Source organism: Cucurbita pepo, chromosome 13 (genome assembly GCF_057944985.1).
Source record: "Cucurbita pepo subsp. pepo isolate OVF chromosome 13, ASM5794498v1, whole genome shotgun sequence".
Taxonomy (NCBI): Eukaryota; Viridiplantae; Streptophyta; class Magnoliopsida; order Cucurbitales; family Cucurbitaceae; genus Cucurbita; species Cucurbita pepo.
In genome coordinates, this window is record NC_141810.1 from 2558010 (window position 1) to 2581883 (window position 23874).

At 35.4% G+C, this 23874-nt stretch overlaps 5 protein-coding genes and 1 pseudogene across 5 annotated transcripts; 1 reads left to right on the forward strand and 5 right to left on the reverse strand.

The window, feature by feature from the left end:
- Nucleotides 1–1849: 1849 nt before the first annotated feature.
- On the reverse strand, nt 1850–5422 carry LOC111809416 (B-type cell cycle switch protein ccs52A). Its single transcript, XM_023695870.2, has 10 exons — nt 4694–5422; nt 4492–4614; nt 4234–4338; nt 3851–4030; nt 3590–3652; nt 3301–3495; nt 2818–2919; nt 2671–2733; nt 2490–2558; nt 1850–2246 (listed from the first exon to the last, which is right to left on the reverse strand). Exons 1-10 carry the CDS (start codon nt 5234–5236, stop codon nt 2193–2195), a joined length of 1497 nt encoding a protein of 498 aa, XP_023551638.2. The 5' UTR covers nt 5237–5422; the 3' UTR covers nt 1850–2192.
- A 3860-nt stretch (nt 5423–9282) lies between these two features.
- LOC111809150 (uncharacterized) lies at nt 9283–10656 on the forward strand. The gene has a single exon (XM_023695516.2). The coding sequence runs from the start codon at nt 9413–9415 to the stop codon at nt 10376–10378; it is 966 nt and encodes a 321-aa protein (XP_023551284.2). The 5' UTR covers nt 9283–9412; the 3' UTR covers nt 10379–10656.
- A 634-nt stretch (nt 10657–11290) lies between these two features.
- On the reverse strand, nt 11291–12714 carry LOC111809410 (expansin-A7-like). The gene is made up of 3 exons (XM_023695860.2): nt 12567–12714; nt 12037–12352; nt 11291–11876 (listed from the first exon to the last, which is right to left on the reverse strand). Exons 1-3 carry the CDS (start codon nt 12712–12714, stop codon nt 11564–11566), a joined length of 777 nt encoding a protein of 258 aa, XP_023551628.2. The 3' UTR covers nt 11291–11563.
- A 1796-nt stretch (nt 12715–14510) lies between these two features.
- LOC111809124 (transcription factor bHLH118-like) lies at nt 14511–15576 on the reverse strand. The gene is made up of 2 exons (XM_087117088.1): nt 15118–15576; nt 14511–15058 (listed from the first exon to the last, which is right to left on the reverse strand). Exons 1-2 carry the CDS (start codon nt 15436–15438, stop codon nt 14627–14629), a joined length of 753 nt encoding a protein of 250 aa, XP_086973214.1. The 5' UTR covers nt 15439–15576; the 3' UTR covers nt 14511–14626.
- A 5129-nt stretch (nt 15577–20705) lies between these two features.
- LOC111809190 (transcription factor bHLH118-like) lies at nt 20706–21692 on the reverse strand. Its single transcript, XM_087117110.1, has 2 exons — nt 21358–21692; nt 20706–21298 (listed from the first exon to the last, which is right to left on the reverse strand). The coding sequence occupies exons 1-2, from the start codon at nt 21676–21678 to the stop codon at nt 20867–20869; spliced, it is 753 nt and encodes a 250-aa protein (XP_086973236.1). The 5' UTR covers nt 21679–21692; the 3' UTR covers nt 20706–20866.
- A 753-nt stretch (nt 21693–22445) lies between these two features.
- LOC111808651 (transcription factor bHLH126-like) lies at nt 22446–23726 on the reverse strand (annotated as a pseudogene).
- Between the last annotated feature and the right edge of the window lie 148 nt (nt 23727–23874).

The following is a 23874-nucleotide window of genomic DNA, read 5'->3' on the forward strand; positions in this document are numbered from 1 at the left end:
ACATAGTGTTATGGTCATGCTTGTCTAAGACACGTTGTCTATGGTTGTATGCCCATATTATGTCAAACCCTTTATTCATGACACATACACGGCTCCACATGACATGAACACACAAACACGTAGGTTGATGTAATTTGGACACTAAAGTAGGATTTAATTTAGAATGAGAAAAATAAAAAAAAATTTAATTGAAAGTTAAATTTCAATTTACAGTGTCGTATTTTCTTATGATTTTTTTTTTTTTTTTTTTAAGAATTGAAGTTTAATTGACACGTCGACTATAAAATTCCCGAATTTGGGGCCCACTTTAACTGGGCTGGATGGGCTCAAGTCAGATAAGCCCACTCAAAGTCAGTCCATATTGAATTTGGGCCGTCTTGAGTGGCCCAAACCTTGCCCAGAAGACTCCATTGGGCTTCTTTCCACCCACCAAAATGGGTCGGAGGTTCGGTGTTGTCTTTGACCCAGGGGCAAATAAGAGATTTCACTCCTTAAAAAGGTAAAACAAAACAAAAATACAATAATAAAAAAAAAAAAAAAAAAAAAACTTTTTTAGTGTTTATAAATTTATTTATTAAAAACCAAAGCAAAAAATAAATAATGATTAAATGAGTTCAATAAGAATTAAAATATTATTTAATGTAAAGAAAAATAAATAAAAAAAAGCATATTATTAAATTTGTATTGTTTTAAAGAATGATTTATTGAGCATTGGAAACTCTTTTAAAGGACGGCAGCAGTAATGCAAACAAATTAATCCTTTAAATCAACTTTATTTGGTGGTTTTGTCATATATTATTATATCTATTACCTATTTTTATTTTTCTTTATTTTGCTTTTAAATATATTAATATTCAAACCCTATACCAAAATAATAATAATAATATTAATAATTCATGTGGGACCCATCAAAAAGGGAATTATTGAACTAATTATATAATTATTATTTTTTTCCTATCAAATCTTCAACAAAAGTACATCAACCAACACGACAACAAGACAATGCGACAATTTTATAAATCTTTTATTATAAAATAAATTTATTATTTTTAATTATTTGAAACTTTAATTTAAATAGAGAAAATGCTTAATGGAAACGTGAAATGCCACGCAAGCTTTTGGAGTTTATAGTGCTTCACTTAGCCTGGTTGGTGTCATTTATCTAAAATAAAATAAATAATACATTAATTAGTTGAATTGGAAGATAATGATGATAGCTTAGGAAGGAGATTTAGTTTATTTTTGGAAAATATATTAATTTATATCCTGTCCCCATCAATATCTTCAACCAATACAAAATTAATATAAATGCTTAGTTGTGATTTTCCCTATAAATTATTATGAATTTTAAAGGTAATTTTAATAAAAGTTCTAAATTAATTCGCTCACATATAATTATTATTTTTTTCCCATATATATGATTTTATTTTTTATATAACCAAAATAATAATAATAATAAAATTAAAAAAAAAAAAGGCTTCTAGAATTAAAGTAAATAAATTAAGTGGGTCATTTAAAAAGCACTACATTGATACATGTTAGCCATTCATATAGTATGATATAACCTACAAACTTCATTTTAAAAATGAAAAAAAAAAAAAAGAAATATTTTTCAAAATTATGTAAAACCTTTGAAGTTGAACAAAAAATCAAAATTTTCACATATATATATATATTAAATAATTATGAATCCTATAAAAAAAAGATTTAAGATTTGAAACTATAATGGAAAAGAATAATACATATATACATGAATTATACCCCAAATATGTATGAATGAATCATATGAATAAAAAATCTCTCCTCACTTAAATTTACAAGTCACTGAAGTAATAATCAAAATATTGGATAATTATTTACTTAACTATATATATATATATATATATATATATATATATATATATATTTTGTATTGAAGTGGGGAAGAGAATAAGGGAGATTTGGGATCAATCTCCTCTTCGTGTAAGACTACAACAAAATCCTCACTTCCTTTTTCATCTACAGCTTTCTCAGATCTCATCTACCTTTGCTTTGGCTAATGCAGACCAGATTTGGTTAAGTTCTTCACTTTGAATCTTTGTAAACCACAGACAAAATCCTTGTCATTATTATTCCTCAAAAAAACATATGCTGCAACAACGTTGAAGGGTATGTGTTAAGAGCTGCCATGTTGAACCGTTCTTCTTCGATTGTTAACGGATGGTGGTTCGTCCTAGGAATGATGCTCCGATTTCACTGTCCGTGTTCTGCATTATGATTCAAACCCAGATGTGAGTTTGAGTTGACAATGAAATGGAACACAAGAAAGTCCTTTCCATAAGGATCCCAAGAACATAATGTCAGACAAACATGTGTGTATCATTTAAAAGTTTTCAAGACAGCTCAGTAGCAGCTCTTCGTTTTGTCTCACTATAACTTACTTAACTTGATCTGATCTAGAACAAATCACAAGTATTTCAGATCACATATGCAAGTAGATGATTTATTACCTGCGATTTAGGCGACGGGAAGACGTTCCAAAATCTCAGTGTTTCATCACCTGCCCCTGTTACAATGGTCTGCAAAGGAAAAGAACTCGATCAAAAAACAAGTAATTATCTTCTTTCTTCACATAGTTAGAAATGTCGAGGTCGAGGTCGAGATCACAGTACAAACAAGTAAATAAGCTACCTGTCCATCAGGAGATATGGCAAGATAAAGAACTCTGAAAGTATGGCCGGTCAATGTTGCCAACTGCATTAGAGCATACTTAAATTCAGATTGGGAAATAGCAGAATATGATTATGGTCGAGAAAGGACGGGAAAAAAACAACGGACCTTAGACATAGTTGGATATCTCCAGACTATTATCTGGTTTTGGGAGAACCCATGAGTACTAACAAGTTCATTAACATTCTTAGACCACGCGAGATTGCACACCTGTCACGTAAAACGAAGAAGGTTTATGTATTCCGACTAGGTTCTTCAATGATACATCCAAACCTCAGGATGAAGAAGGTATAAGGAGATTAAGACAAATCTTGATAGTAGACACTTGAACAACAACCTCAATGGTATAATTTTGATGAAACCAGACAGCATATATGCCAGATTGGGAGCAATACAATTACAAGAACATCCAGCCTAATAATATTACTACTAGCAAGAAGTCAACAATCGAGAAAAATTATTAATTTATGCCGGCATTTGATCTGCATTTCAAATAGATAGTTTTTTAATTACTTTAGGTGGAGCTTGGCATCAGAAGATTCCTTCTAATCCATGCTTGAATCACAGAAGAATGTAAGGAAAATTAATTACCTGACTTCCAGTGTCCATGCAGCTCAAATGTGTATTGGTCGTTGTGTTCCAAAAACGAATGCATCGGTCTGCAGTTCCGCCCCCTGATGCGAGTAGTCCATGAAGATGAGGAGACCATGCTATAGCTTTTACAGCAGCTGTGTGCTCATAAAATTTAAGTACTGGTTGGGTTGAATGTTGATTCCAAACGAATAACTGAAAGCAGATAATAACGAATATCGGTCATCGTGGCAGGAGAAAAAAAAAAAAAAAACTGCGACGATAGATGGAAGGAAACAGTATAGCATACTCTGTTATCGTTTCCGCCTGATGCTAATTCACGGTTATCGTACGACCATTTCAATCCACAAACCTACAATAGAACAGTTGCAATCTCTGGCTGAGAAACAGGTTAAAGAAAACAACAAGAGAAATGCAGATTGCCCCTAAGAAGAAATCATTCAAGCAGTAAGAGTAAATACAGACTCATGTCCAAAAGATTCAATGGGAAACATAAGACCCTGTAATTAAGTGGGAGCCAGGAGGAAAATAACATGTCTGTAAGCCTCACCTCTGATTTATGGCCAGATAGTTTAGAAGTAAAATCATCCTGAGCTCGAATATCTCGTTGAAGGATACTTTTATCCCGGCTACCGGATGATAAAAGAGACGAGCTCCAAGCTAAGGCCCCAACTCGTAACCGATGACCCTCCATGGTCCTAACCCTTTTACAGCGTGATGCATCCCAAATCTAGAGAGATGATCATTAGGGCAGGGGTTAATCAACACTGGAAGCAGGCACATAATCATATCCATCGGAATCTCAGTTATGCAAATCTCAAGAAATTAAACTTCCACAAGAGCTGAAGGAAAAAAGGAAAAAAAAAAAAAAAAAAACACACATTGAAGTTCATATGCAAGAACATACATAGAGTTAAACTAATCACCACTAACCTGGACTTTTCCATTGCTAGTGCCAACAGCAAGATGAGTTCCACGCTGTGCCCAGCCCACTGAACACACACTGTCATCAAGTCCCAAGTCACATAACTTGGTGACCTGCAAATAGAATGGTTCTTAATAACTAGACATCCATAAGCTACATAGATTTAGACATACAATGAAGCAACTCAAGAGGGTCGAGATCAGGTCATAACAGATCGATCAACGCACAGAGATGAAAGAAAAATCAAAGGGCAGGCAGGGGATTACCTTACTACTGCACGCATTCCATAGATAAACACAATTACCCAACCCAACAGCAAGCACATTATGCGAAGACCAATCCACAAGATTCAGATAAAAATCATCTTGAAGAGCAGGTGCATCCAAGACCTAACAATGCAGATAAGGAAAAAAAGATGGTTAGAGAATCCAAAGACCAATAATCCCGAAATCCTCGTAAGAAATTCACCTTATAAGGCGATCGAGGAACCTTCCGTGGAGTCTTAACAGGGCTAGGACTAAGCCCACGAGCCGCATCATCAAACCCAAAAGGCGAGAGGGAGTGCATTGACCTCCTAGTCTCGGTTTTATAGCGAAAAATATTATGATTAGGAAGGCACATTGGGGAGCTTCTCTTCTCAGGAGTAGCAGGAGGAACTACTCCAGAATCAGGGCCAAACAAAGCCGTCCGAAGAAGCGTAGCATAAGCAGTAGAAGTATCTTCGCGACCATCAGAAGCGGAATTAGAGACAGGGGAAATATCAAATAGGGCAAAATTGGAACCAGATCTACTTGGTATAAACCTATCAGAGTAGATAGCTCTGGATGGAGACAAATGGTGATTGATATTGATCATGCGGCCAATTTGGCGAGATGGAGTTAGGGTTTCAAGTGAGTGAGCAGCCCTAGACATGGAAGGAGGCAAATTGAGCTGCAAATTGGAGGAGGAAGAGGAAGAAGAAGGAGGTGAAGCCCTAGCAGATGATTGAGGGGTCCGGGCTTGATCTTCCATTGATTCTTCAATGGAAGAGATCTGGATGAAATTGGAGGAAGAGAGAGAAAGACAGTGAAGAGAGAGAAGTACAGTGATAGAGAGACAAGGAAAGGGACTAAGGAAGCATATGAAAAGGAGAAGGGGGCTTGTAATAGACGGAGACGGAGAGAGAATTTTGACAGCTTGGATGTAAGAGAGAGAAACAGGGAGTTCCCGGCAAATCTTAGGTAAAAGCTATAACCTTTTTCCCGGCAAATCTATGACCCCATTTGCCCTCTTATTGGATCAAACTGTTTCGGCCGACTCAGGCCCAGCCCAACTCTACCTTCTTTAATTACTATTTAATAATGCACAATATTAATTACTCTATCTTATTTAATATTTAATAAATTATCATTCTTTAATTTTCATTTACTATTATTTATATCCATCCTAAATTCTCCAACATGGTTGGTCGATTTACAGAAAAATATTTATAATAATCCCACCTCTCTATTTTAATTAAAAGATGTATAATCAAAATTTAATAGATAATTTTTGTTTTAATTTTTTTTATATTTAAATGTATGAATTCTAGGGATAAAAATGACTTTTCATTCTTTTATCCTCTATATTTTATTTATTTTTTTTAAGATTTTTTAAAAAATAATTAAATTGTAATTTTCCTTTTATAGAATTTTAGAAGAGAATAACTTTTTAAAAAGATTTTGAGTTAATTTAAATGAAACAAAGTGGTCTAAATTATTAAATTTTATAATTTATATTCAACAAACTCCTTTTATTTAATATATAATTTCTTGATTATTTTAATTTTTTTTTAACTTCATGACCGACATTTAAGAGGAATATTAATGCCTAAACTATTTTGTAAATTTACATTTATTCTACTAAGATATAAATTTTATTTTTAGAATATTATAATTATATTAAATTCAACTATGGGTTATCTTAAAATAATAATTAAGTGAGTGGAGTTTTCTTTTTTTTTTTTAAATTAAATTTTATTATTATTTTATTAAAAAAAGGTTATTCTTTATTCTATGGTTACAAAATTATTAATTTAACCATTTCTCAATTTGGTTCATTTGTTAGATTCTCAAACTTACCTTTTATGTAATAAATATTCTCCTTTCCATATAAGTTACTTAAATATTCTAATAAAAAAATATAGATCTCGACATAATTATTTTATCGATATATTTAAATGTATGAACGTTGTCGTAATGCAACGTGGTTGATGAAATTTAAGTGTTATCAGTAAAATCTGATCTAATAATAAATTCTATTTATTTCAAATGACATATTGCGAAAATAAGATCACATGTGCAGAGATGTTAGTCAAACAATAATATGATGAAACATCTATTTTACAAAACGATAAAGGAAAGTAGAATAATTTGAACTTCGAACTCGAGCGACACTTCTGTTCAGCCTAAATCAAATATCAATTTTTTGGTTAATAAAAATTAATTAATGCGTATATATATATATATATATATATTTGAAATGGGTTAATTTAGTTTTTTGATCTAATAAAAATAAGGAAAAAAATTTGGAAATTATGTAAAGAAATAATTGATTAAGATTAAAATGCAATAAATTAACAGCCCATGCAACCAAGGCCCATATTTACAGCCCAATAAAGACCCATATTTACTGCAGCCCATATTTACAGCCCAAATAATTCCAACCTTATCAGCCCTCCTTCCCATTTTCGATTTATTTTTGTTTATTTGTTATATATTTTAAAAAATGAAGAAGTTATTTAGTACTGATAATTTTTTTTACCCATGTTGACAATTATTTAAAAAAAAAAAATCAACAATAGGTGAAGGTGAGATGTTCTAATGAATGACCCCTTAATTAGTTCAATGCTCACGTTGAAAATTTTACACGGTTGAGTTATATACTATACATAGGATTGTCTTTTTCGACCGACCCTTCAAAGAATTGTTCATTTGGGCCCTTTTTCGACCGACCCTTCAAATAATTGTTCATTTGGGCCTTGGAGTTAACCATTGGGTTGAGCCAATTCGAGGATTTTAAGAGTATCGTCTCTAACTATTGATTTTGTCAATGGGCGTTAGGCCTCTTTGGTTGTGAGCGAGGAGGAAGCCTTGTGAGTTAGGTTTTGCGGTTAGTAAATGTTTCTAAAATCAAGTTTTTATTTATTAATTTTTTTTCTTGATTGATGGAAAGTGTGAGATCCCACATGAGAGGGGAACGATATTGATTGGAGAGGGGAATGGGTGCCAGTGAGGACGTTGGGCTATGAAGAAGGAGGGGGTGAATTGTGAGATCCCACATCGATTGAAGAGGAGAACGAAACATTTTTTTATAAGATATGGAAACTTACTCCTACCAAAATGCATTTTAAAAACTTTGAGCGAAGACCCAAAAAGACAAATTTTGCTAGCAGTGACTTGGGCTCTCTGGAATATTCATCTTAGTCATCCTATTATCAAGATACCTCCCATTTAGATATGGTATCATTTCATTTATGTACCAACGATTTTTATTTATTTTATTTTAGTTATGAGAGGTAGGTAAGTGGTTGAATCATTCATGTGAACCCTTAATCAGCCTAGGGCCATTTTTGAGTACCTATAAAAAAAGTGTGACCACCTATGTATTTTAGCCATTATTTAGCTTTTTTTTTTTTTTCTTAATGTAACAGTCCAATCTCACAGCTACCAGATATTTTTCTCTTCATGTTTTTCTTTTCCGACTTCCTCTCAAGGTTTTTAAAATGCGTCTACTGGGAAGTTTTTTTTACACCTTCATAAAGAATGCTTCGTTTCCCTCTTCAATCGATGCAGAATCTCACAATTTACTCCCTTCAGGGCTCAACGTCTTCGCTGACATTCATTCTCCTCTCCGATCAATGTGGTATCTCACAATCTACCATTGATGTGGGATCTCACAATCCACCCCCTTCGAGGCCCAACGTCCTCGCTGACACTTGTTCCCCTCTCCAATCGATGTAGATCTCACAATCCACTCCTTTTTTAGGCCCATCATTCTCGCTGGCACTAGTTCCCCTCTTCAATCGATGTGAGATCTCATAATCCACCATCAATGTGGGATCTCACAATCCACCTCCCTTCGGAGCTAGTGTCATCGCTGACACCCTTTCCTCTTTACAATCGTTGTGGGATCTCATAATCCACCATCGATGCGGGATCTCGTGACCAATTAAGTAAGACCCATAAGGCAATTGAATTGGAAAACATGTAAGATAAAGAGAGTATTGCATAACCCTAGCACGCCTTAGCCTCTTTTTGAAGCCTTTTTTTTTTTTTTTTTTTGGCTTGAAGAAGCATCATTATCATCTTCCACACTCCTAAATCATTCCAATTTCCCTACATTTGGACTCCATCCTTCAAATCTCTAACCCTTTTCAAAATGCTTAAACTACAAGAATTTATCATTGTTGTTATCCGTCAAGCTACCGACATACCATACCAAGCGAATTTAACTAAAATTTTATACGATGAACATATTAGCGTTATGTATAATGTCTTCTTTTACTATATGGTATAGTAATATAAGAACCGAGATTCAAACTTTAAGACTTTAAAGAAGGTCAGGTTAATGAGGTTAAAAAAAGTTTAATAGAAATTAATTGGGTTAAAAGTTCCAATTTCTCCTCTACATATTGACCTATGAGATCCCATTTCGATTGGGGAGCGGAACGAAACATTCCTTATAATAAAGGTGTGGAAATCTTTCCCTAATAGGCGTGTTTTAAAATCGTGAGACTGACACCGATATGTAACAGGCTAAAACGGACAATATCGACTAGTGGTGAACTTGTTGTTACAAATGGTATCAGGGCTCTGAGCGGTGTGCCAGCGAGGATGTTGGGCCTTCAAGGGGGTGGATGAACGAAGCATTTCTTATAAGGGTGTAGAAATCTCTCTCTAGTAGATGTGACCGTGAGGATGACAATAATATGTAACGGGCCAAAGCGGACAATATCTACTAGCGATGGAATTGAGTTGTTACACAAGCTATGCTTAAATAGGTTCGTTTATTTACATCTCATCAGTTTCCTCTTTCGTTTCTTCTTTCTCATTTGGTTCGTGAAGTGGAAAGATCGAAACAATAAAATAGTAGAAGAAAGGCAACTTTTCCTTCGCTTTTCTATTCCTTACATCTCACTATCATAACCTTCACAAATTGAAAGGAAGAATGGGTTTCTTCTTCTTCTTCTTCTTCTTCTTCTTCTTCCCTCTGCTTCTCACCATAACTTCATCAGCCTCATCAATGGCGTCCCTCAAAACTCAACCCCACAAACTCCAATCGACCCATCTTCTTGATCTCTACATCAGAGATTTCACATTGAATTCCCTCGACAATACAATCAAAACAGGGGCACTTCACACCGTCCCATTACCGGAAAATTTAACAGGCATCACCGTCGACACGGCCAGGTTCCGATGCGGCAGTTTACGGCGGTACGGGGCGTCGGTAGGAGAATTCCATCTGGGTGTCGGTGTTTCTCTGAACCCATGTGCAGAGAGAATCGTAATCATCCGGCAAAATTTGGGCTCCAATTGGTCTTCGATTTACTTCAACAACTACCATTTAATTGGGTACCAATTAGTCTCTTCAATTTTGGGGCTTTTGGCTTACAACCCTGGAAATTACACTAACACTTCAAGCTCCCCTGTTCCATTTGAGGTCGGAATTTCCACCGGAGAAAAACCCATTACCATAGATTTCCGGAATTCGACGAGAACGGGAAGTATTTCGGGAATCAGGCCGATTTGTGCGAGCTTTGAAAGGGATGGGAGAGTGACATTGGCGAAGGAAATTTCGCCGTTGGTTTGCTCTGCTTTGAGACAGGGGCATTTTGGGTTAGTGGTGGAGGAGGCAGAGCCGGTTGAACTGAGGAAGAAGGAGCGGCCATGGAAGGTGGCTGTCGGAAGCTCGATTGGGGCGGCGATCGGAGCGTTTCTTTTGGGACTGCTTTTGGTGGCGATGTTTGTGCGAGTGAAACAGAGGACGAAAATGGAAGAGATGGAAATTAGGGCTTATGAAGAGGAAGCTCTGCAGGTTTCGATGGTTGGACATGTCAGAGCTCCGACAGCTCCGGGGACTCGGACTTCGCCGTCGATTGAAAATGAGTACTTGCCTCCGTCTAGTCGTCGTTGAGATTTGAGAATGTAATGTTTATTCAGTTTTAGACCTATATTCTTTATTAAACTTCATTCGTTTTTTATGAGAGGAGTGAGCGGCTTGAACCAATCTAATTTAGATCAAGTTCAGACCTTCGGTTGAAAATTGTTGGGAGAGGACTTACACGTCGACTAATTAAAGGGTCGATCATGAATTTATAAGTACATCTTCGTTAGTACGATGTATGTTGGAAAAACAAAAAACAAAGACATGAAAGCTTATATTCAGGGTGGATAATATCATACCATTGTGAAGGTTCGTGATTCTTAACATGATATCAAAACTATTCCCTTAACTTAGTCATACTAATTGAATTCTCAAGTGTCAAACAAAGAAGTTGCTAGCCTCAAAAGTGTGGTAAAAAATGACTCAACTGTTGAACAAAGGGTGTACTTTGTTCAAGGGCTTCAGAGCAGGAGCCGAGCCTCGATTAAGGGGAGATTGTTTGAGAGCTCCACATAATTCCTAACATGGTATTAGAACCATGTCCTTAACTTAGTCATGCTAATCAAATTCTCATGTGTCGAACAAAGAAATTTTTAGCTTCAAAGGTGTAGTCAAAAGTGACTCAACTGTCGAACAAATGGTATACTTTGTTCGAGAGTTTCAGAGAAGGAGTCGAGTCTCAATTAAAAAAAGACTGTTCGAGGGCTCCACATGCCTCAAAGGGAGGCTCTATGGTCAAAAGTATAGTCAAAAGTGACTCAACTATCGAACAAACAAAATGTGTACTTTATTTGAGGGCTCCAGAGAAGAAGTTGAGTCTCGATTAAGAGGAAGTTGTTTGAGGGCTCCATATGATTTTAGAGAAGCTCTATGGTGTACTTTGTTCGAGAGAAGAATCACATCGACTAATTAAGAGGGTTGTATCACAAGTTTATAAGTAACAAATATCTCATTCAAAATGGACAATTATGAGACTTGATACGAGGAACAAACTCACCCAGGTTTAGATTTGAAGTAAACAACGTTGTATAATTACGAAAACAAATACAGAGACATGTCAATATCAACTACACGAAAGAGAGTTTCAGTACAAAACACCAACTTAAAGGCGACCTCTTTCATGTTCGGAAGCTGATAATTCTTCCATAAACAAACAATCAAACAGCTCATCAAACCAAAAACCAAAGAGCTAGAAACTGATCCTCTTCAAACAAGTCAACGGAAGTTGAGATTAGAATTATAAGTCAACCCAACTTGCCAATTTGAAGGAATGACATTCCATAAAGTAAGGGTCTCTCTTGTTGTGTAGGAAGTGATTCTGAAAGAGAGGCCTTGGCCACCCAATGATGAAAAAGCTTGGTATGAAGCTCCCCAGTTATGGCTCATTGTTATCCACCCCGTTTTGCTTCCTTTCACCGCCATTGAGTACACATCGCCGCCGCCGCCTACGTTCATCACGTACACCAATAACCAATACCCATTTCCTTGCAAGCTGAATCGAACGCCGCCTTTTTTCGCACACGGAACCCTACATTATGCAAATAGCTCACTAAGTTAGACATCACGACTCTCCATAACGGTACGATATTGTCCACCTTAAAGTATAAGCTCTCATAGTTTTGCTTTAGGCTTTCCTGTATTTCTTACTTATAAACCCATGATTATTCGTGGGTGTTGTGACAACTCACCTACGGTATGCGATAGGGACTATTCCGGCCTTCCACCAAGCGATCTTCATGAACGCCGGCTTGGCCATGTCGAAGTGAACTCTTGGTGGGTTGCACCACCCGCCTGCGTTCGAGTCCTGTGACCAATTTGGTGGGCATAGGTTTGTCGCCGTCACGGTGGTGTATTTCACGTTCGCATAGCATGCCTTCGATTGCACGCATTTGATCTGAAAGCATATCCCACAAGCGTAGCCATTGTTGAACAATGTCGAGCTTAACGCTACCGTGTCGGTTCCATAACCGTTCGTAAACAAGTTTCCATACCCACAAGCTCCTCCTACAAAAAGAAAACAATGGACTAAATCAAGTTCATCTGACGTAGTAGCTAGAATTCGAGGGTGTAACTTCTTCTGCACGAACCCATTAGCGAGATGGGCAGACCGAGAATAGGTCAAGGGCAACTTCTTTGTATGATGACATGATGTTAAATGTTAATTGCTTATATACGTAGGAGTAAAATGAGAGTGAAAGCTATGACGATGATTGCGTACCCATGGTAGCGGAGGCAGTTTCGTCGCCATAAAAGGTGGCATGAGCGAGCTTCCACGCGCTTGGTTTGAACACGGCGAGCGTTGGTCTGGTGAAGATGGCGAAAACCAATGGCAGGAAGAAGAAATTGAAGCCTAAAGAAGAAGCCATTTCTTGCCCATTGACCTGGAACTCGCAGGCCCTTTATATATTCTAAGCCACGACCAAAGGGAAGTGCACCTTCGTGACCCTCACGAAGATTTTTGTGTGTACTTTATGAAGTCAATTCATATTATAAACGAAAAAATTAATAAAATTAAAAAAAGGTTTTTAATTAGAGACGTGGGAGATTGGGATTGGACCATGAATTTTGAGACAAACAAAATAAAATTAAATAAAAATTAGAAGTATAATTAGTGGAAAATAACCTCAAATTTTGGGTTCAACGTGCTCGCAGGTTTCATCTCCATATAAAGTCTGCCACCCACTTAGCCTTGTATATATATATATATATATGTATGTATATATATGTATATATATTGATTGGATTGAAGCTTAATATAAAGAACAGGTGAAATTAATGATATTAATTAGTTTTTCTCTACCAATAATTGTGTCAGATAATTCTTTTTTGAATAATAAATTTACATATTTTTATTAATTATCAGAGTTAACAAAATGGAAAATTTTAAAATAGATATTAATAATCAACTTGTTGACTTAGAAAACACACATCAAAATATTTTTAAAAAGTTTCGATACGACTTTTTTAGGTCTAGACTAATGAAATTGTGACAATGCATGTCGATATCACTTAAAACTTAAAAAAACGACATGAAAGTTTTTAAAATATTAATATTCATAAGATAAATAAGCTTCATACAATTTTTCAACTGAACTTTCAAAAACAACACGGTTTTTATGGCATAATTAGGATCGAAGTCATTTCTTACTTTGTACTGAAAATGTGAGTATTAAAAATACTCAGTAACCCTATGCTAGGGTTAGATATGCATAACAATTAAAAATATACATGTGTACTTGAGGAACCTAAAATGTTCTAACAAACAAATTGGTCGATTAACCCATAATTGAATGTGTCAATTTGTCAAGGTACATGTGAGCGATTCTGGGTGGAATTTACTCTAATCGATAGGAATTGACACCCAGTCAACGAAGCAAAGCCATTCAACATGATCGGCATGACAAAATAAATAGATAATTTTCACAAAAACTTTACCCTCCAATTTGACTTGATTCAACCTCCGCTCCTATGTTACAAGTTGACTCGAGTGAAAAAAGACCATTTGGAGTTCTCGAAGTTAACATGGACAAAATTGAAGTGGAACATGTGGTTGACATAAATAACATTTGATTGATAATTTATTTGAAAACTTTATTTATTATTTTAATTTCATAACTTCGTGGTCATTTGAAGGAGTAGTTTGGAGTTATGGAACTTGCCATTATGGTCATAACTCCTGTAGTGATGATTCAAACAATTGTTCCTATATAATGGGCTTGTCTAGGAGGATGTTGATATCAGAATTTGATATCGAAGTATGATTGAGTTTTCTGTGTCACATTGTATTCTTGAGTGACATTTTGGTGAGAGTCTTTGTAGGGTAAGAGTGAGGTATTCACTTGTAACACTTTGATTATTTGTGATTAGTTGGTACCCGTAGATGTAGGGGAGCTTCTTCTCTCCGAAACACGTAAATATCTTGGTGTCTCTTTGTGTAATTCCGTTCATTATGATTGTGAGTACATTCGTTCCGCTTTCGCTACAACAATCGGTATCATAATTTTGTAGTTGTAGTATTAGGCACACAACAATAAATACCCCACCAACATAGGATGAATTAGGTAAGTGAAAAGAAGCTGGAGTTTGTGTTTAAAAGGTTTTAAGAAACGACAGTGTAAACTTAGCAACAAGTTCAATGGACAATATTATACAAAACCATTCATGTCCCACTTCAATTTCTGACAACATTATAATTTCACAAAACATTCGTACTACAAAAATCAAACAAAAAAACAAAACATGATGAATCAAAAAACACGACCCTATTCAATAATTTTTCTAATCTAAAGGAAAATATTCTAAATTGATTAACTTATGCTCAAGCTCAAACACATCGATGCTTGGATAGCAACCGTCATTTTCAACAACTTGACATTCAATAGTGTGAAGGTACTTCTCATTTACTTTGGTCGTAATGCAACTCATAATTTCAAGTCCTTCGGCAACTAAAACTCGAAGAATGTCGGAGACAGGGAGCCTATGTTGGATGGCTGTGTCTAAAACAACTTGAATTCCTAATTCATTTTTCGACCTCACCACCACCGAATCCCTCCGTGAGGAATTAAGCGTTTCCACCATACCGACGACCATATTCTCGCCGGAGAGGCTTTTCAGCTCGTCTCTTTGATCAGACAGTTGTCGGATTCTTGTCTGAATAGATTGAATATACTTAACCATTTCATACATGTGGTCGGATATAGAGCGCTTTCCCTACGACAAAAAGATGTTAATTTGTGAAAAAGAACATAACCCATTAAAGAAAATGGTACCTTGAGGTATTCAAGAGGGAGAAGTGAGCGAAGAGAGGAGTAAAGAGAGGACATTTCTTGTCTCCTTTGGCGCTCCACATCTCTATGCATAAGCTTCTTCCTTTTTTGTTCGTTGGGGTTGTCATCGTTGGAAGCGTTGGGCGGTGGGTTTGTCCGGCTGCTTCTTTTGGGCCTTTTGGACGCACTCTTATCATTCTCCAAGGAAGAGATGGAGGGGAACTGAGGAACAGAGATATTATCTATGCATGAAGACATTGAAGGGAGAGGGAAGAGTTCATCTCCCAAATCAAATGAAAATGGTGATTCAATATTGAATTCCATTTCTTAAGCCCAACACACATTAACCAATGCTAAAGGGTTCATGAAAATCACCCATTTATAAGGACGAGTTTCTTAGCGCGTGAGCGAGTGAAAACTTAAACAACGTATTTGTTGCCTGAAAATATGTATCTATATACTCGGTTGAACTATATTCAAATTGATAGTTTTTTTTTTCTTCTACAAAACTATAGAATAGTCGTATTTGTGGTATGATAAATTTTTGTTTAGTAATTGACGGTTATAAGAGTTTATATATTAATCATATTCATAAAAATAATTACGTCAATAATATATGTATTGTGGACAAGACACTCTTTCACCTTTTCGTTTTCGTTTCTGTTTGCTTTTTAGAATAAAGTGTACGAGTGTTATGAAATTATAAGATAGGTTTCAAATATAGTTTTGTCCTTTATAAATAATTTTGGTGAGGGTGACAAAAGCATTACTTTTTTTTTTTCAATAGCATGTCTCATACAAATTGACGACTTATTGTTCTAAATTATGTGGCTATCATAAACTGTCTTGTCTTGTATTCATTCTGTAACAGTTCAATCGATCAATTCCAATCTCATTCAGCATGTCTCATGCAAATTGACGATCATTGTTCTAACTTATGTTGCTACTATAAACTGTCTTTTATTCTTTCTGTGACAACTCAAGCCTACTGCACATATTATCGGCTTTTTCTTTCGAGTTTTAAAATGGATCTTCTCATAAAAGATTTTCACACTAAAGAATGATTTGTTCCCTTCTCTTTATACTTAGATAAGTTACAATCATCTTTGAGAAATTTCTAGTTCCTCTTATTTCACATGTGATTACGAGAATGATGTGAGATCCATCACTATGCATAAAATATTTGTATACTTGAGTGGTCTATTATTTCCATGCTTATTTGATTATTGAACGAATGACTAGAAAATTACAGTATCTATATTGAGTTTTTAATATTTTGTTTAAAAAATTTCTTTAAACTTTTAAAATGATCTAAAAAAATACTTTTTAACGTCTAGAACGGTTTAAACATACCCTAAAGTTTTCAAAGGTTTTATTAATACTCTTAAAAAAAAAAAAAGACAAAAACTCTAGTCACGGTTGTTCTTTCCAACTACATATGTAATCATTTGATTAGTTTATAATGTCAATTTAGTCGCCATATCATCATTATATTCCTGATTTAATATTCAATTTGTTTCGGCTATTTTTTTCTTTAACTTCGATTTGAGTGATATAAATTAAAGCACTAAAATTATTAGTAGTTAAAGGTAAGTTTGTAATTAAAATATTAATTAATTTAATAATTAAAATAAATAATTTGAAATTAAGGGTAAAAAAAAAAAAAAAAAAAGCCAACAATTTAAAATGTCTCTAAAATTAAAATATGATTAATAAGTGATCCATTTTTAATGTTGTATTTTATATGTTCTCTGATAAATTTAAATTATTTAAAAACTTAAATTGATATATTAAATATATAAAATAAAATTTTATACGTAATTAGACCCTAAATCTTTATTTTATCTCTAAAATTAAGAAAAATGTTGAATAAATTAATAAATTTGAAAATTAAAGAAATTAAAAAAAAAAACTTATATAAATATTTTCTAAAATATACAAATACAAAAATTTGGATGTCATAATAAAACGGTTCAATAATTTAAATTTGTTTTTATTTATGTATTGCAAATTCCAAATAGGTGTTTAAGTATTAATTTATTTATTTAAGTGAGTTGTTTTTCTCATAAAACAATTCTACTTTTTGACTTTAAGCCATAAAATTTTGAATTATTTTAGATGAATGACATAATAATTGAAATATTTGACAGATTTTAAATCAAATTCAACCTTATTATTTATAATGACAAAATTGCTCAATCACAAGAATAATTGTGTATAAGACTGTGGTTGATTTTTGCGTGATAATTGAAAGTCACTCCCTATATTAACAAGTTGTACCTTTTTTTTCGGGGGCTTAATTATAGAAACTTCATGGTTGAGTCTACTTTACTTGGAGTAGTTTATGTTCGGTGCCTCCTAGTAATTTTTGTAAGATGCGGGTGAATAAGTACAAAACATGTTGGAATGACTCGCTTGTAGAAATAATCTTCACTCTTGAGAAGTGAGGAGTAGGTAATGTGACCATATTGTAAGGGATGTAGGAGAATGTCGTTGGAGTATGAGTACTTGCTGGAATAACTCGTGTTGGTTTGTAGAAATAGTCTTCACTCTTAAGAAACCAGGAGTAGGTAACGTGACCATATCGTAAGGGATGCAGGAGAATGACGTTGGAGGATGAGTACTTGCTGGAATGACTCGTGTTGGTTTGTAGAAATAGTCTTGACTTTTAAGAAGCGAGGAGTAGGTAACGTGACCATATCGTAAGGGGTGCAGGAGAACGTTGTTTGAGTATGACGAGGATGTTGTTGAGGGAAGAATGGGAGGAAGAAAGTAGACATCTTACCATTTTTGTACATCAATATATTAGCCAATCACCACCCCCTCACACCCATAATTATTTACTCACAAGCCCTCGCCCACAAATATGTATTTAACAACACCACCCCACACTTTCCTTAATTTACCCACACGACCCCAACATCTTTGAGACAACAAACATGTGGAACCAATAATTCTATCCAATGGGGAATATTTGTAGTCCCGACAAATTATGTCGAATTATGTCGAAACTTTCACTAGTCTTTTCGTTGTTTGTCTTTTCGTTGTTTAGCGAACGATTTAACTACAGATATAGTCTAATTAAATTTTTAGATGATTTTATATCAGGAAATAAATTTATTCATCTTCGAAATTTTCGTTTATGTTCTAAAATTGAAAATTATTTTTACATGAATAATTTGCATGATTTCAAAATCTTATTAGTATAATTCGTGTTCCAATAATAATTTTTAAGGTTTATATTATATGCTCGATTCATCGACATATTTCTAAGCATGATTCTCGTGTAGGGCTATGAGCTCCTCATCCGTGGCCACCTTTCAATGGGGCAACCTTAATGCTGTCCTATATGTTTTGGTCACTCTCCTAGTGATTGGTTGATGAATATGTATTGAATTGGTAGGCTCAATGTTGACTGATGGTGTACCAACAGAATTGGATTGAGTTCAAGACTGATAGCTCAGCTTAGGTAGCTGTGGCATGCTGGCATTGAGACGCTGTCCCAAAAACTCTACGAATTTCTAATGAGGAATGATAGTGTCGAGATGTCGTAGGCAACGTCTTGATGCTATGGACAAAAACTTGAGTGCATGAATGTTTTTTTTTTCTTTTGTGTGCAACGTGACACGACACATGACACTATTTTCGTAGCATTGTGATGCTGCTGGAGATTGCTCGACTTGTTTGATGCAATTTTTGGTGTTTAAACAACTCTTGACAGCGTTTCACGTTGTCTCTCTTTGAGCCTTTTAGTTTCATTTTCTTAGTACTTTAATATACTCCGTAAGCAATCTGGTTGTAGGCTATTATCGCATCTTTATCCTAATAAATATCCACGAGCTTTCCTTAGGACTCTAAGAAGTTCGTGCCTAGGTTCCACTGCTATCTGAGCAACTAGGTACCTCAATGTTTCGAACACGTCTTTGAACTGAAGTGTACCCCTAGGGGTATGTGCTAGTTTTGATCTTTCTTTCCTATGACTTAAGTGGGTTGTCTTGCTTATGTAATGAATGACCAGTATCTTGGGTTGAGATACGACCTCATAAGATGTGATACAGTATGACTAGTTCTAAATTTGAACAACAATCTGACAAACCCTCCCATGGGACCGATGTCCATGGGGTTAGTTGATAGATCCTCCCATTGGACCAAACGTTGCCGAAGTTTGGGAGAAGCGATTTTCTGTGTGCCGATCAGCTATTAGGTCACCTACATGGTCCCACGCTCCCCTGCTCAGGAACGGGTTTACAACAAAGAGGTTCTATTTAGGAGACCCCTAGTCATCTCTACTAGGTTGTGGCATGTGTCGTGTTACCCTAATCGGCGACGCCTAGCTCCACAATATGGGAACAAGAGTAGAGTCTTGAGGTACGGTACTAGAGTGAAAATGGTAGTGGACAGACTGATGACACTATTCACACTACTATAACATGATGAGTTACCTTGGTCATTTTTTGTTTTCGTGGAGGCCTACGAGATTCTTAGGGGCTTCTAGGCAACTTAAATCTCATCTCTCATTTTCAAGATGCTAGGGGTTAGCTCTTCAGAGCTAATCCAAGTCTTTAGGTGCACACAAGTCCAGACCTCTAATCGCTGCTCACAATCCTAAGGTGTAGGATCTATTGAAAACGTTCGACCTAGGTCAACATGTAAATCGCACTACCTATAGCATACAAATCTTAACTTAGTTCTCTCATGCATGCTTTACTAGGGAGTTATACCTATTGATCACCTAAGAACGTATGGCATAATTTAAACTTCATCTTGGTCATATCTAGGGGTTGAGGTCTATTGGATTCCTAAGGCATCTAGATGGCTTTACACGAACTTCTAGCTCCAGGTTGCTCTGTTTTGACTCCTCGAGTCTTTCTTAACTTGGGAGCACTAGGGTCTAGACCCTCTAACTATCACTCACGATCCTAAGGTTCTCATTCTATTAGAGGTGTCCTGAAGTAGGTCACCATCTAGTCAACCTAACTCTAACGCCCGAGCTCTGTGCAGATAAACACTCTCTACAAAGGAGAATACAGTCAAACACCTAGAGCTAACACATACTATATCATCCACACATATAAGAAAACAAGTTCAATGGAGAGATAACGTCCATTAATCACCTGGAGCATATATCACAATAGCTCATCCTCCCTTCTAATACAGCAGAAAGCTTATAAATCAACATTCATCACAAATTTAATCATAGAGGCATTTTGGTAACATCTCACATCATGCATAAATAATCATCCATATTGTCTAACTTGTATTCTAGTCATGCATATGCTCTCTCTAGCTTTGCATAATACATAAAACAACATGCTTCTCGAAAATTTCAACCTAGGGGCATACCAGTAATTTTACCATACTCATCCAAAAATGCCCTTATGAAATCCTAAATATGCATTTTCTAACCACCTAAGGTAAGAAATGTTCTTATACTGGTGTTGTAACAGAAGCGCAAAAACAAGATCGATCATACTCACACACCCACAAACAAAAATTAAACAAAAAGACACAAAGATTTACGTAGTTCGGAGAGAAGAAATTCCCCTACATGCATAGGTAACAACCAATCTCAATAATCAAAATGTTTACAAAGTGTATATCTCACACTCTAAAAACTCATGAGATGTATGATATTTTAACAACAAAAAGAATTGAAAACCATCCTCTATTCAAAAACTCTCTCCCCTCAAGTTATTGTTACTGTTTCACTTATTTGTTTTGACATATTTTGACGGTGGGTACTAATAATTTTCTAATCTAAGGGAAGATATTCTAAATTGGTTAACTTATGTTGAAGCTCAAACACATCGATGCTTGGATAGCAACCGTCATTTTCAACAACTTGACATTCAATAGCGTGAAGGTACTTCTCATTTACTTTGGTCGTAATGCAACTCATAATTTCAAGTCCTTCGGCAACTAAAACTCGAAGAATGTCGGAGACAGGGAGCCTATGTTGGATGGCTGTGTCTAAAACAACTTGAATTCCTAATTCATTTTTCGACCTCACCACCACCGAATCCCTCCGTGAGGAATTAAGCGTTTCCGCCGTACCGACGACCATATTCTCGCCGGAGAGGCTTTTCAGCTTGTCTCTTTGATCAGACAGTTGTCGGATTCTTGTCTGAATAGATTGAATATACTTAACCATTTCATACATGTGGTCGGATATAGAGCGCTTTCCCTACGACAAAAAGATGTTAATTTGTGAAAAAGAACATAACCCATTAAAGAAAATGGTACCTTGAGGTATTCAAGAGGGAGAAGTGAGCGAAGAGAGGAGTAAAGAGAGGACATTTCTTGTCTCCTTTGGCGCTCCACATCTCTATGCATAAGCTTCTTCCTTTTTTGTTCGTTGGGGTTGTCATCGTTGGAAGCGTTGGGCGGTGGGTTTGTCCGGCTGCTTCTTTTGGGCCTTTTGGACGCACTCTTATCATTCTCCAAGGAAGAGATGGAGGGGAACTGAGGAACAGAGATATTATCTATGCATGAAGACATTGAAGGGAGAGGGAAGAGTTCATCTCCCAAATCAAATGAAAATGGTGATTCAATATTGAATTCCATTTCTTAAGCCCGACACAGATTAACCAATGTTAAAGGGTTCATCAAAAACTTGTACAAAACAATACTCCATTTATAACCACGAGTTTTTAAAGCGGGTTAAACTTTCTTTTTTACTCTGACGAGTAACGCATCTGTTACCTGAAATCTAAGAAAATTCACCAATTCTTTATGTTAGACGAACGCAACTCTCCACAATAGTATGATATTGTCCACTTTGAGTATAAGTTCTCATGCTTTGCTTTGTGCTTCCCCAACAGGTCTTATACTAACGTAGAGAGTATTCTTTGATTATAAACTCATAATCATTCCATAAATTAGCGGACGTGGGACTTTAATTTTTTTTTTTTTATCTGGAACATACAAAATATGCGCTGAAAATGGAGTGATGAAGAGCATAGATATTTGATTATGTGATCCACACATTCTCCCAAAATGCCCATATTTGGCACGCATCCCCGCGTCTCATGATTTTATTATTAATAATTCTATTTTCTCTTTGGCAATATAATAATAAATAAATCGAAATTTTAAATTTTTATAAGCTAATCAATTTAAAAACGTTAATGCATAATTATAAACTTTACTAAATGTAAAAATTATTATAAATTAGAGTGAAGGGTGTATTTTTTCATTTTAAATGAAATCAAATAAAAATATTTATAAACTATTAACAAAAATATCTATAAATTTTACTACAATATGCATGGCGTTTTAGAACATGTCTACTAAATAATTAAGGAAGTCATGCAAATGAGTAGTGATCTAATCTAAGAAGAGTATTTCAAGTTAGTCAACTTATGTTGGATCTTGGACGTATCGATGGTTCCAGCATTGACAGCTTCAAACTCAATAGTGTGAAGGTACCTGCCGTTTATCTTGGTCGTAATGCAGCTGATGATTTCGAGATTTTGTGTAAGTAGAGATTTTAGAATCATTGAAAGTGGGAAGCTATGTTGGGTGTCCGTGTCTACAACAACTTGAAATCCTTCCAATCTTGGCTTCACTACCACAAAGTCCTTTTTCGAGAATTGCAATGTTTCGACAGTATGAGTGTCTGAATCGTCCTTAAAAAGGCTCTTAAGTTCATCTCTTTTGTTGGTCAGCATTTGAATCTTGGCTTGCATGTTTTATATGTATTTCACTGTTTCTTGCATGTGATCGCATATTGATCGCTTTCCCTATTTCAAAACAAGAAAAATAAAAAGATGTGAACTCTATTAGGAATCATGGCTCTCGACGATAATATGATATTGTCCACTTTGAGAATAAGTTCTCATAACTCTGCTTTTGGTTTTCCTAAAAGGCCTCGCACCAATAGAGATCTATTCATTACTTATAAACTCATAATCAACTACAATCCCCCTCTCGAACAAAGTACACCATAGAGCCTCCCTTGAGACCTATGTAGCCCTCGATCAATCTTTCCTTAATCGAGGCTCGACTGCTATTTCTAGAGCCCTCGAACAAAGTACACCCTTTGTTTGAGACTTAAGTTACTTTTGACTACACCTTCGAGACTCACAACTTTTTTGTTTGACATTTGAGGATTCTATTAACATGACTAAATTAAAGGCATGTCTTAGATGCCATGTTAGGAATCACGATTCTCCATAATGGTATGTTATTGTCCATTTTAAGTATAAGCTCTCGTGGCTTTGCTTTTGGTTTTCCCGAAAGACCTCGTAACAATGGAGACTATTCTTTACTTATAAACACATGATCAACTCCTTAATTAGCCAATATGAGACTCCCTCTCAACAATGCTCAACAATCTGTCATATAATTGGCAATTAGAACCGGTTCTCCTATAGTTGTTTCATAAGTTAGTAACTTATTCAAGTTCGCATATTCTCCTAAAGTTACTCTATAAACATTTGGGTGGGTGATGTTTTTGTAAGTTTTCTTACCTTGAGATTTTCGAGAGGTAGAAGTAAGCGAAGAGCGGCGTTAAGAGTGGACAATTCTTGCTTTCTTTGGCGCTCAACATCTCTATAGATAATCTTCTTCTTTTTGTGTTCGACGTCGTCGGGCGTGTCGGGAGGCCATTTTTGGGGATTTGGGTGAGATCATAGCTCATCAATTTGAATAATGAATTTCTTGCTTACACGTTGTGATGTTCGAGTAAAGAATAGATACATGAATGAAACGAGATTGTATCCAAATGAAAGCGATCCTGAGAATAAGATAATTAAAAAA